At 42.9% G+C, this 13,774-nt stretch overlaps 2 protein-coding genes and 1 long non-coding RNA gene across 3 annotated transcripts in view; 2 read left to right on the top strand and 1 right to left on the bottom strand.

Moving 5' to 3' along the window:
- LOC119309445 overlaps positions 1–552 on the top strand; it is a 7,696-nt gene extending 7,144 nt beyond the window's left edge. Inside the window, exon 5 of the long non-coding RNA XR_005150515.1 lies at positions 91–552. This is a non-coding gene — a long non-coding RNA (uncharacterized LOC119309445). The remainder of the gene's footprint in view (positions 1–90) is intronic.
- Positions 553–1,134: 582 nt separating this feature from the next.
- Positions 1,135–3,878, bottom strand: LOC119309446. The gene is made up of 7 exons (XM_037585444.1): positions 3,629–3,878; positions 3,427–3,550; positions 3,048–3,133; positions 2,890–2,968; positions 2,701–2,810; positions 2,217–2,281; positions 1,135–1,593 (listed from the first exon to the last, which is right to left on the bottom strand). The coding sequence occupies exons 1-7, from the start codon at positions 3,728–3,730 to the stop codon at positions 1,500–1,502; spliced, it is 660 nt and encodes a 219-aa protein (XP_037441341.1). The 5' UTR covers positions 3,731–3,878; the 3' UTR covers positions 1,135–1,499.
- On the top strand, positions 3,874–4,755 carry LOC119309447 (putative gamma-glutamylcyclotransferase At3g02910). The gene is made up of 2 exons (XM_037585445.1): positions 3,874–4,216; positions 4,289–4,755. The coding sequence occupies exons 1-2, from the start codon at positions 3,953–3,955 to the stop codon at positions 4,553–4,555; spliced, it is 531 nt and encodes a 176-aa protein (XP_037441342.1). The 5' UTR covers positions 3,874–3,952; the 3' UTR covers positions 4,556–4,755.
- Positions 4,756–13,774: the final 9,019 nt, after the last annotated feature.

Below are 13,774 nucleotides of genomic sequence, written 5' to 3' on the forward strand. Positions count from 1 at the left end.
GATGTAATTTTTAGAGCAAGAAAAATTAATGATCCAATGATTTTGGTGAGACTAATGGGAACTTGGATTGTTGATTGGTCTGTTTTGCAGGAAAAAAAAAACCAGATCAAAACCTTCTGAGCTTGGGAGCAAAGCTAATCGAGTGGGTGGTAAGTGAAGTTTATCTAGCGTCGCAAGGTTGGAGACCGGGCGTGCTCAGGCTGGACAACGGAAGCTATAAAACTTCGGCGACTCGAGCTAGGGTCGTTAGATTCTCTTTTTTCTTGCTGCTTTGCTTTCTTTCATCGTTCTTAGCTAGTAGTCTACTCCCTCCGTTTCAAATTACTCGTCGCTGAAATGGATGTATCTAGAACGAGAAAACATCTATATATATCCATATGTGCGACAAGTAATTCGGAACGGAGGGAGTAGTTCTCTTTGGGACTATGTCCCTCTCCTTGCCGCTTGTGGCATTTGCGGTATGATGATGTGAGTTAGACTCCTATGTGTCTGAACAACGTAAAGACTGTAAGGATGCTGGCTCTTTTGGTTTCGGTAAAGAAATCGGAGGGAAACCCCCTCTTTCAATCAAGAAAAAAAAGGACCGCACTTTCCTTAGCACGAATGTATCTACTATACCCGGTCTACAACAAGGTCTATACCCTCAAAATAAAAAACAAGGTCTATATCAGTATGTGTCTCGTCTCTTTTATCGGGAGAGTAATGACCTTTGTAATCTTTCGTCTATGTGTGTAAAAACTAAAAAGTCTCTCTAAGCTTATTCTTAATTAATCGATGAAAAAATATTGTATACGTGCTGCCAGTGTTACCCATGAACTCGCTCGAGATACCAAAACACCAACGCAGTTCGGACACAGACACTCTGTAGTGATTGAACACCATTACGCCGTAGTCACATCTCAGCTGCGCATTGGCATGGGTGGAGCTGTGAGCTGGTCACCCCATCGAATGATTCAGTTGCATTATTGCTTAAGATTCAAGAGATAACCTCCTTCAGATGCCACACCTCATAGCAAAGAAGAAAATAACATGCCATGCCAGACATGATCATGACTAGCAAGATACCCGTGCATTGCACGAAACATCAAGATGCATTTTTTTCAAAACACCTGTTGTGATTGACCCATGCAGGAGTAATCCCATGTGTAAAATCGGCTCATGAGATGCGTTCTTGTACATAGTCAAATCGGCTCAAGACTTTTAACTCCAGATATACATGAGATAACTCTTCCCTGGTAGATCTGACGCACATTAGCACATGTATGTAAGTTCTGTTTATGTTGTGATGTTGCTCATCGCACAGGAGACGACAACCAGGGGTGGCTGCGCTGAAAATGCATGCAAAAACGGCTAAAGCAGTTGCACTTGCCACTTTCCAGGCAACTTTACTGTTGAGGTCTCGTCAGCTACAAAACCAGCATATCTGTGCGTAACTCTGTTTTCTGGATTTGCACACTCAAATATCAGGAAAATGCAGTCCTGGCAACACAGATAAGGGCTTACAATTGACCTGCCCGGAGGTCTCTATCTATGCGCTCCGCGTTAAATGTTCCTGGAATCTCCCTGAAGTCTTCATTGAATATGGAGTATGCACTGCATGGAAGATAGAATAATTTCAGAAAGTGGAAAGGGCAAGAGAATGAACTGTAACTTCCCAACACACTCTACATATCCACAATTTTGTTTATCAGCATGAGCTCCGAAGATTTAAATAATCATTTCCATTTTGAGCTTAAAATGTAAATAGCAGCACTTGCGAGATTCAGTTATTCTGTTCCTACCCAAAACACGACTATAGTTTGAGAAATGACAGTATGACTGCTTTGTCGGCAGCTTCTGCCAAAAAGATAAGGAGCAGATTTTAATAGTAGTCCAGGCAGCTTTTAAACTACTACTAATGTTGACGAAGCATTTATCTATTCTTCACAGCCTATGTAATGAAACTCCTGTGAAACTTCTATCCAACAAAGTGAAACCGCAGAATACCAATAATTATGCAATATAGCAAGAATAAAACTATTCCAGTCGCATAGACCACCATTATGTCGCTAATGTTTATTTGTATTTAAAAGCCAACTTTTCACTCTAAACTACTCCCTCCGTTCCGATTTACTCGTCGTGGTTTTAGTTCAAATTTGAACTAAAACCACGACGAGTAAATCAGAACGGAGGGAGTACACAACAACATCACAGACTGAAGGGCATAGATGACATACCTAACATCACCTTGTTGTCGTCTTCCAAGGTTAAGAAGTATGATCAAGAAACCTGTCGCAAGTATCTGGGCAGACAACAAACAGTAATATCTGTCACTAAACTGAAATCTAGCACCAAATCGGACATTGCTAATTACTTTGGAAACTGTAGCATCATTGCTACACACAGAATCTATACATTGGACATAAGAAATTGACAAAGGATTACATGTACTCGACTTCTATGGCTGAGTCATGAATTAAAGGACTATACATAGAATTGAAAACCACATGATGTGAGGTAGTAACCCCCGGGTTCTAGTTTTCCAAGCAACGTACAGGTATTATTCCCATGTCTTGAACTTGACAGAAATTGATATGTACTATGTTCAAACTGGCTACAGATATGTTTTGACAATGCTACATGTACCTCAGCACCATGAAGAGCTCGGATACTGCTAATAATAATAATTTTATTGGAGAAGCAAGTTAAGGAGTTACTTACATATAAAGGTCCCACCTCATACTTTCGAGCAATAGGCGCCAATAGGAACCATAGTGTGATAACAATCCATGCTTTCATAGTGACAGAAAATAGTGCCATCAACAAGATATCTGCAGAAGTGGAATTCACACCACATTGGTCATTTGCACTACTGTTTTACAGAAAATAAGGGTGTGTCATATACATTACCAGGTAATCTCAGTTTTTCTCGAAGAAATATGAAAATCCTTTTCTTCCACCAGGTTGTTGTTTGAGGTATTTTGAACTTCTACAGGATGGACCAATAACTGTTATAAGGAGCATGGATTGAAAATACAATATTCAGAAATACTTTGAGAAGACCTTACCAGTTCTTCTTCATCGTCATCGTCATCATCATCATCACGGAGATGCTTAGCAGGTGGTTTAGGTGCCACGGCCACTATAAGGCTATCTACAGAAATCACGATGTAAAGAAACATAAATAAACGTCCACAAGAGATATCAAATGCACAAATAAGAACTTGGCGATACAGCCATTTATAACTGTCCTAATGGGAAATTTCTGGCACATAAGACGTATGCATGTGATTCCAAAAGTGGATGAACATCACCAACAATAGTGGAAAGTATGAAATAAAATGTCCTAGGAACAACAACACAAGCTATGAAGAACGATGCGAGCTTTGCGTCTAGCATGACAATCAGGACGGGACGGAGGAGGGTATGTGTTGCTGGTTAGTTTACCCCCGTCGCGGAGGTTGACATGGGTGTCGTCTCCCCACGGTAGAGTCGTCCCCCGGAGGACCAGGCGGAGGCGGTCTTCTGGGAGACGCCGGTCGAGAGCAACGGTGCGGCGCAGATCGGCAACCTACAACGAGACCGATCCCCAATTAATTAGGGTGGAGCAAGGCAAGAAGAAGGAGAGTGCTCTGGGGGCGTTACCGACCGAGATGAGCGGGGGGAGGCGGATGGTAGTGGGCCGGGACGGACCGACGGCGCGCAGCTTCACCTCGACCGTCTCCAGCTCGTCGCCCGCCGCGGCGGCCATGGTCTTCTCGTGCTCTATTCGGTTCCTCTTTGCGGTTTTTCCCCTCTCTCTCTCTGTCTCTCTCTTCCCCGTCTTGGATGGCCCAACGGCAGAGGCCCAAACAGGCTATCTTCCTACAGTTCGGCACGTTATCTTTCGAGCCCATTCTGGTTTTTCCGTGTTGTTACGGAAGTGCTGCGCGAGAGCCGATTGGCCGAGGAACAGAGGGGCTCCGAGGCAATAATGGAGGCGGCGTCGGCGGCGACGGCGACGATGGTGTTCGTGTACGGCACCCTGAAGCGCGGGTTTCCCAACCACCCCCGCCTCGCCGCCTTCGACTGCCCCTTCGCCGGCGCGGCCTCCACCGCCGCCCCAGCTTCCCTCGTCATCGGGCCCTACTCCGTCCCCTTCCTCCTCCCCGTCCCGACTCCGTCCTCCGGACGTCTGGTCTCCGGCGAGCTCTACTCCGCGTCTCCCAGCGCCCTCGCCGACCTCGACTTGCTAGAGGTACCCTATCTCCCCTCGTCTCAAGACACGGCCCCTTTCCGGTTTCAGTAATCTCGACCCGACTCGAGGCAGGGCACTCACCTCGGCGTCTACGAGCGCCGGCGGATCACCGTCGTGGTTGACGGGGCAATCAAAGAGGTGGAGGCGCAGGCTTACTTTGCGAACGCGAGCTACGCGGAGGCCCTGTGGCTGCGCTGCGGCGGCGAGGCGGCCGAGATCGCGGAGTACACCATGGAGCACGCGGGCAGGTACGTCCCGCCCAGTGGCCGCTCTCCCGGCGTCTCCGGGCTCATGGATGCCGTCCGTGCCTTCCTCGCCACTGCTCCGCCAGAAAATTGAACTGTTGTCGTCTTTCCTTCCGATTGTTCTCTGAATGAATTGAAGAATAAAATGTGGCGTGGTATCTAGTAGTAGCATCCTGTGCATACCTATATTTATCCATTACGTTCATACCGATTTCTGAATTGTGAATACTTTTTATTTGGAGAAGTTGCTGCTTGAGTCAAGATGCTTGGAGAGCATCTACGCATTGAGAATTGTAAGATGCTGTCAGCTGTTTCTATAGCATGTTTTTAGTGAGAATGTGATAAGACTCACCAAACGATAAGGGCCGAACGTCAGGAGCAGCCGCTCGCTAGGCGCCCTCCTCCCCTGCACCGCCGCCGCCGGAGGGTCGGCCGGCGAAGCCGCGCCGGACCCAGGAACGGGAAGGTGGCGGCGGGGCGGATCTAGCTCCTCGCCCCTCCTCCCACCCTCACACCCCGTGCCTCGCCCCCATGGCAGCTGCCACTTGCTGGCCCGGCGATGCCGGCTCCGGTCCTCCGATGGCCTGCCCCGCGCACCTCCAGCCAACCTCGCCCCACTATCGTTGGTCGTCCCCAACTTGCCCGTAAGCCTCGCCCTCTCCGCCCCGCGTCCCCGTGCCCTTGAGATCTCATCTGGTGCCTCTCGATGTCCTTCTCCGGCTGCTGCACGGACTTGCCGGCGGCGGATCCGGCGCTCCTGGCCGTTGCCATGGGCGCTCCTGCAGCCTCCCGCTCCGCCCCCCTCGGTGGCGCGACCCAGCCCCGTTGGTTCTGCTGCTGGCCGTTGTTAGTTCTTGAGCTTGCGTTGATTTTTTTTCTTGAAGAGAAAATGGTGATGTAGCAAAGTAGAGATAAATATTTCCCTCAGTTAGAGAACCAAGGTACTACCTTCGTCTAGGTGAATAAGTCATTCGCGCAATGCTAGGTCATCGATTTGAGGAATTAAAAATGTGTTATATGTCATGAAAAGTATATCACTAGATTTCTACGCGGATGTAGTTTCTAAATATATATTTTTTGTCACATATAATACATATTTAGATAGTTAAATCATTGACCTAGAACTACGCGAATGACTTATTCACCGAGACGGAGGTAGTATCAATCCAGTACGATGTACAAGCAAGTCCCCAATCTATGCACCTGCACAAACAATCAAACACTTGCACCCAACGCGATAAAGGGGTCGTCAATCCCTTCACGGTCAATTGCAAAGGTGAGATCTCATAGAGATAGGTATAAAAGATTGCTAGAACGTAAAACAAGATAAAAGTAAATAAATTGCAGCAAGGTATTTTTGGTTTATAGATCTGAAAATATATGATGAAAAATAGACGCGGGGCCATAGGTTTCACTAGAGGCTTCTCTCTCGAAGGAAAATAATACGGTGGGTGAACAAATTACTATCGAGCAATTGATAGAAAAGCACAAAGTTATGATGATATCCAAGGCAATGTTATGCATATAGGCATCACATCCGTGTCAAGTAGACCGAAATGATTCTGCATCTACTACTATTACTCTACACATCAACCGACTCCTGCCTGCATCTACAGTATTAAGTACATAAGAACAGAGTAACTCATTAACTAAGATGACATGATGTAACGGGATAAACTCAAGTAATATGATGAAAACCCCATCTTGTTATCCTCGATGACAACAATGCAATACATGTATCACCACCCCTACTTTCTCACTGGGTGAAATCACGCAAGATTTGAACCCAAAGCTAAGCACCTCTGCCATTGCAAGAAATACCAATCTAGTTGGCCAAACCAAACCGATAATTCGAAGAGAAATACAAATATATCAAATCATGCATATAAGAATTTATAGAAGACTCAAATAATATTCATAGATAAGCTGATCATAAATCCACAATTCATCGAATCTCGACAACACACCGCAAAAGAAGATTACATTGGATAGATCTCCAAGAACATCGAGGAGAACATTGTATTGAAGATCAAAGAGAGAGAAGAAGCCATCTAGCTACTAGCTATGGACCCGTAGGTCTGTGGTAAACTACTCACGCTTCATCGGAAGGGCAATAGGGTTGATGTAGATGTCCTCCGTGATCGATTCTCCCTCCGGCAGATCGCTGGAAAAGGCCCCTGTTGGTGTCAAAACCGGTAGATCTCGGGTAGGGGGGCCCAAGTTGTGCGTCTAAGGATCGATGGTAACAGGAAGACAGGGGACACAGTGTTTACCCAGGTTCGGGCCCTCTTGATGGAGGTAAAACCCTACTCCTGCTTGATTATATTCGACGAGTATGAAGATTGCATGAGTTGATCTACCTCGAGATCGTAATGGCTAACCCTAGATGTCTAGCCTATGAGGATTCCAATGACGATGAAAAGGTGCCCTCTACGGATTAACCCTTCCAGTTTACATACACACTGGAGGGACCCTAGGGTTTGTACAAGGTCGGTTTATCAGGGAAGGAAACCTTCGGACTCTATTCTTGTCGTCCACGTACTCAGAAGTCCCATCCGGACACAGTAGATAATCTTCAGCTCGATCCTGTATAGCCCATGCAACTCGGCCCATACTCCTAGGCCGGACACCTGAGGACCCCCGAATCCAGGACTCCCTCAGCCCCAAGATGGGATCTCACATGAACAGAGGCTTGCGGCCGCGGAAAAGTATTTTCTTAGACTCCTCTGATGGTTTGGGAATATTTAAGGATTTATAGAGCTGAGAGAGAGGTCGGTGGACTCCCCAGGGGGCACAAGCTAGGGAAGCGCCCTCCCCGGCACGCCCTGGTGGCTTGTTGCCTCCTTGGGACTCTTCCGACTTGGATTCCAAGTTTCGTGGGTGTCTTCTGGTCCAAGAAAAATAATTGTGAAAGTTTTATTCTGTTTGGATTCCGTTTGATATTCCTTTTCTGTAAAACTGAAAAACAAGGGAAAAACCAAAAACTGGCACTGAGCTCTAGGTTAATAAGTTAGTCCCAAAAATAATATAAAATAGCATATTAATGCATATAAAACATCCAAAAAAGATAATATAATAACATGGAACAATCAAAAATTATAGATATGCTGGAGACGTATCAAGCATCCCCAAGCTTAATTCCTGCTCGTCCTCGAGTAGGTAAATGATAAAACATGATTTTTGATGTGGAATGCTACCTAACATATTTATCCATGTAATTTTCTTTATTGTGGCATGAATATTCAGATCCGTAAGATTCAAAACAAAAGTTTAATATTAACATAAAAATAATAATACTTCAAGCATACTAATAAAGCAATCATGTCTTCTTAAAATAATATGGCTAAAGAAAGTTGTCCCTACAAAATCATTAGTCTAGCTATGCTGCATCTTCGTCACACAAAGTATTACATCATGCACAACCCCGATGACAAGCCAAGCAATTGTTTCATACTTTTGATGTTCTCAAACCTTTTCAACTTTCACGCAAATACATGAGCGTGAGCCATGTATATAACATTGTAGGTGGAATAAAATATGATGGTTGTGGAAAAAACAAAAAGAAGGAGATAGTCTCACATCAACTAGGCGTATCAACGGGATATGAAGATGCCCATCAATAGATATCAATGCGAGTGAGTAGGGATTGCCATGCAACGGATACACTAGAGCTATACGTGTATGAAAGCTCAAAAAGAAACTAAGTGGGTGTGCATCCAACTTGCTTGCTCACGAAGACCTAGGGAAATTTGAGGAAGCCCATATTGGAATATACAAGCCAAGTTCTGTAATGAAAAATTCCCACTAGTATATGAAAGTGACAAAATAGGAGACTCTCTATTATGAAGATCATGGTGCTACTTTGAAGCACAAGTGTGAAAAAGGGATAGTAGCATTGCCCCTTATCTTGGCCTCTCTTTTTTCCTCTCTTTTTTCTTTTCTCACATGGGGCAATGCTCTAATAATGATGATCATCACACTTCTATTTACTTACAACTCAAGAATTACAACTCGATACTAGAACAAAATATGACTCTGTATGAATGCCTCCGACGGTGTACCGGGATGTGCAATGACTCAAGAGTGACATGTATAAAACATATGAATGGTGGCTTTGCCACAAATACGATGTCAACTACATGATCATGCAAAACAATATGACAATGATGAAGCGTGTCATAATAAACGGAACGGTGGAAGTTGCATGGCAATATATCTCGGAATGGCTATGGAAATGCCATAATAGGTAGGTGTGGTGGCTGTTTTGAGGAAGTTATATGGTGGGTGCAATGCACCAGTGAGAGTTGCGCGGTACTAGAGAGGCTAGCAATGGTGGAAGGGTGAGAGTGCGTATAATCCATGGACTCGACATTAGTCATAAAGAATTCACATACTTATTGCAAAAGTCTATTGGCTATCAAAACAAAGTACTATGCGCAAGCTCCTAGAGGGATAGATTGGTAGGAAAAGACCATCGCTCGTCCCCGACCGCCACTCACAAGGAAGACAATCAATAAATAAATCATGCTCCAACTTCGTTACATAACGGTTCACCATACGTGCATGCTACGGGAATCACAAACTTTAACACAATTATTTCTACCAATCCACAATTAATCACTAGCATGACTCTAATATCACCATCTTTATATCTCAAAACAATCATAAGGAACCAAACTTCTCACAGTATTCAATGCACTTTATATGAAAGTTTTTATTATATCCCTCTTGGATGCCCATCATATTAGGACTAAATTCATAACCTAAGCAAATTACCATGCTGTTTAGAGACTCTCAAAATAATATAAGTGAAGCAGGAGAGTTCATGAATTTCTATAAAATAAAATCACCGCCGTGCTCTAAAGAGATATAAGTGAAGCACTAGAGAAAATTGCCTAGCTTCAAAAGATATAAGTGAATCACATAGAGTATTCTAATAAATCACGATTCATGCATGTACCTCTCAAAAGGTGTGTACAGCAAGGATGATTGTGGTAAACTAAAAAGCAAAGACTCATATCATACAAGACGCTCCAGGAGCAAAACACATATCATGTGGTGAATAAAAATATAGCCTCAAGTAAGTTTACCGATGGACGAAGACGAAAGAAGGGATGCCTTCCGGGGCATCCCCAAGCTTACGCTCTTGGTTGTCCTTGAATATTACCTTGTGGTGCCTTCGCCATCCCCAAGCTTAGGATCTTGCCACTCCTTATTCCATAGTCCATCAAATCTTTACCCAAAACATGAAAACTTCACAACACAAAACTCAACAGAAAACTCATGAGATCCATTAGTATAAGAAAATAAAATCACCACTTTTGGTACTGTTGTAAACTAATTCTTTATTTATATTGGTGTAATATGCTATGTCTTGAGCTTGCGTTGGTTTTCCTCGAAGAGGAGAGGGTGATGTAGCAATAGTAGCGTAAGTATTTCCCTCAGTTTTTGAGAACCAAGGTATCAATCCAGTAGGAGGCTCCCCAACAAGTCCCACGAACCTACACAAACAAACAAAGAACTCGCAACCAACACAATAAAGGGGTTGTCAATCCCTTCACAGCCACTTGCAAAAGTATTTAATAATATAGATGCAAAAAGTAAAGATGCAAATAAAAGTAGATTGGAAGCAAATATGATAAGAGATAGACCCCGGGGGCTATAGGTTTCACTAGAGGCTTCTCTCAAGATAGCATAAGTATTACGGTGGGTGAACAAATTACTGCCGAGCAATTGATAGAAAAGCGAATAATTATGAGATTATCTAGGCATGATCATATATATAGGCATCACGTCCATAACAAGTAGACCGACTCCTGCCTTCATCTACTACTATTACTCCACACATCGACTGACTCCTGCCTGCATCTAGAGTATTAAGTTCATAAGAACAGAGTAACGCATTAAGCAAGATGACATGATGTAGAGGGATAAACTCAAGCAATATGATATAAACCCCATCTTGTTATCCTCGATGGCAACAATACAATACGTGCCTTGCAACCCTTTCTGTCACTAGGTAAGGACACCGCAAGATTGAACCCAAAGCTAAGCACTTCTCCCATGGCAAGAAAGATCAATCTAGTAGGCCAAACCAAACTGTTAATTCGAAGAGACTTGCAAAGATAACTCAATCATACATAAAAGAATTCAGAGAAGATTCAAATATTATTCATAGATAAACTTGATCATAAACCCACAATTCGTCGGATCTCGACAAACACACCGCAAAAAAGAGATTACATCGAATAGATCTCCACAAGAGAGGGGGAGAACATTGTATTGAGATCCAAAAAGAGAGAAGAAGCCATCTAGCTAATAACTATGGACCCGTAGGTCTGTGGTAAACTACTCACAACTCATTGGAGGGGCAAGGATGTTGATGTAGAGGCCCTCCATGGTCGATTCCCCCTCCGGCAGAGTGCCGGCGAAGGCTCCAAGATGAGTTCTCGCGGATACAGAAGGTTACGGTGGTGGAAATTGTGTTTCGTCTTGCTCTTGGATGTTTTCGGGGTACGTAGGTATATATAGGAGGAAGAAGTACGTCGGTGGCCGCCCGAGGGGCCCACGAGATAGGGGGCGCACCCTACAGGGGGCGCCCTCCTATCTCGTGGGAGCCTCGGCTGCTTCTTGACTTGCACTCCAAGTCCTCTGGATTACGTTCGTTCCAAAAATCACGCTCCCGAAGTTTTCATTCCATTTGGACTCCGTTTGATATTTCTTTTCTTCGAAATACGGAGATAGGCAAAAAAACAGCAATACAGGCTGGGCCTCCGGTTAGTAGGTTAGTCCCAAAAATGGTATAAATGTGTAAAATAAAGCCCATAAACATCCAAAAGGGGTAATATAATAGCATGGAACAATCAAAAATTATAGATACGTTGGAGACGTATTAAGCATCCCCAAGCTTAATTCCTGCTCGTCCTCGAGTAGGTAAATGAAAAAAAAATTGATGTGGAATGCTACCTAGCATAATTCTCAATGTAATTTTCTTTAATGTGGCATGAATGTTTAGATCCAAATGATTCAAGATAAAAGCTTATAAAACATAAAAATAATAATGCTTCAAAGCATACTAACAAATAATCATGTCCTATCAAAATAGCATAGCCAAAGAAGGCTTATCCCTACAAAATCATATAGTTAGGCCATGCTTCATTTTCATTACACAAAATACTCCCATCATGTACAACCCCGATGACGAGCCGAGCAATTGTTTCATACTTTTTAACGCGCTTCAGCTTTTTCAACTCTTACGCAATACATGAGCACAATCATGGACATAGCACTATGGTGGTAAATGGTGGTGGTTGTAAGGACAAAAAAGGAGAAGATAATCTCACATCGACTAGGCGTATCAACGGGCTATGGAGATGCCCATCAATAGATATCAATGTGAGTGAGTAGGGATTGCCATGCAACAGATACACTAAAGCTATAAATATATGAAAGCTCAAAAAGAAACTAAGTGAGCGTGCATCCAACTTGCTTGCTCACGAAGACCTAGGGCACTTTGAGGAAGCCCATCATTGAAATATACAAGCCAAGTTCTATAATGAAAAATTCCCACTAGTATATGAAAGTGACAACATATGAGACTCTCTATCATGAAGATCATGGTGCTATTTTTTTGAAGCACAAGTGTGGAAAAGAGATAGTAGCAATTGTCCCTTCTCTCTTTTTCTCTCATTTTATTTTTTTCTTTTTTTCTTTTTCTTTTTCTCTTTTTTTTCTCTGGCCTCTTTTTTTTCCGTTTTGGCCTTTCTCTTTTTTTTGTAAAGTCCGAAGTCTCATCCCGACATGTGGGGGAATCATAGTCTTCATCATCCTTTCCTCACTAGGACAATCTAATAATGAAGATCATCACACTTTTATGGATTTACAACTCAAGAATTACAACTCAAAGATAGAACAAGATATGACTCTATATGAACGCCTGCGGTGGTGTACCGGGATATTCAATGAATCAAGAGCGACATGTATGAAAATTATGAAGGTGGCCTTGCCACAAATACGATGTCAACTACATGATCATGCAAAGAGCAATATGACAATGATGAAACATGTCATAATAAATGGAACGGTGGAAAGTTGCATGGCAATATATCTTGGAATGGCTATGGAAATGCCATAATAGGTAGGTATGGTGGCTGTTTTGAGGAAGGTAAATAATGGGTTCAATACCGGCGAGAGTTGCGCGGTAATAAGAAAAGCTAGCAAAGTGGAAGGATGAGTGTGTGTATATCCATGGACTCACATTAGTCAAAAAGAACTCATATACTTATTGCAAAAGTCTACTTAGCCCTCAAAGCAAATTACTACTACGCATGCCCCAAGAGGAATAGATTGGTAGGAAAAAACTATCGCTCGTCCCCGACTGCCACTCATAAGGAAGACAATCAAAAGAGCACCTCATGCAATAATTTTGTCACACAACTTTTACCATACGTGCATGCTATGGGACTTGCCAACTTCAACAAAAGTATTTCTCAATTTCATAATTATTCACTAGCATGACCCTAACATTATTACCTTTATATCTCAAAACAATTATCAAGCAACAAATTGATCATAGCATCCAATTCAATTTCTATGATAGTTTTTATTATACCCAACTTGGATGCTCATCATTCTAGGACCAAATTTGTAACCAAAGCAAATACCATGCTGTTCTAAAAGACTCTCAAAATAATATAAGTGAAGCATGAGAAACTAGCAATTTCTTCAAAATTAAGCCACCGCCGTGCTCTAAAAGATATAAGTGAAGTACTATAGCAAAAACTATCAAGCTCAAAAGATATAAGTGATGCACAAAGAGTATTCTAGCAAATTCTAAGCAAATAAGCTTCTCCAAAAAGGTGTGTACAGCAAGGATGATTGTGGTAAACTAAAAATCAAAGACTAATATAATGCACGACGCTCCAAGCAAAATACATATCATGTGGCGAATAAAAATATAGCTCCAAGTAAAGTTACCAATGAACGAAGACGAAAGAGGGGATGCCTTCCCGGGGCATCCCCAAGCTTAGGCTTTTGGATATCCTTGAATATCTTGGGGTGCCTTGGGCATCCCCAAGCTTAGGCTCTTGCCACTCCTTATTCCAAAGTCCATAAAAGCTTTACCCAAAACTTGAAAACTTCACAACACGAAACTCAACAGGAAATCTTATAAGCTCCGTTAGTGAAAAAAAAACAAAACCACCACATAAGGTACTGTAATGAACTCATTCTTTATTAATTTTGGTGTTAAACCTACTGTATTCCAACTTCTCTATGGTTTATAAACTATTTTACTAGCCATAGATGCATCAAA

This window comes from Triticum dicoccoides, chromosome 5B, assembly GCF_002162155.2.
Source record: "Triticum dicoccoides isolate Atlit2015 ecotype Zavitan chromosome 5B, WEW_v2.0, whole genome shotgun sequence".
In the NCBI taxonomy this organism is placed as follows: domain Eukaryota; kingdom Viridiplantae; phylum Streptophyta; class Magnoliopsida; order Poales; family Poaceae; genus Triticum; species Triticum dicoccoides.

Bases quoted from the DNA above. Each gene is read 5' to 3' on its own strand.
- LOC119309446 (XM_037585444.1), bottom strand. From the start codon at position 3,730: ATGGCCGCCGCGGCGGGCGACGAGCTGGAGACGGTCGAGGTGAAGCTG. The intron at 3,134-3,426 runs GTAAACTAACCA...TGATTTCTGTAG, and splicing joins TGTCAACCTCCGCGACGGGG to ATAGCCTTATAGTGGCCGTG. The intron at 2,969-3,047 runs GTAAGGTCTTCT...TCCATCCTGTAG, and splicing joins ATGACGATGAAGAAGAACTG to AAGTTCAAAATACCTCAAAC.
- LOC119309447 (XM_037585445.1), top strand. From the start codon at position 3,953: ATGGAGGCGGCGTCGGCGGCGACGGCGACGATGGTGTTCGTGTACGGC. The intron at 4,217-4,288 runs GTACCCTATCTC...GACTCGAGGCAG, and splicing joins CCGACCTCGACTTGCTAGAG to GGCACTCACCTCGGCGTCTA.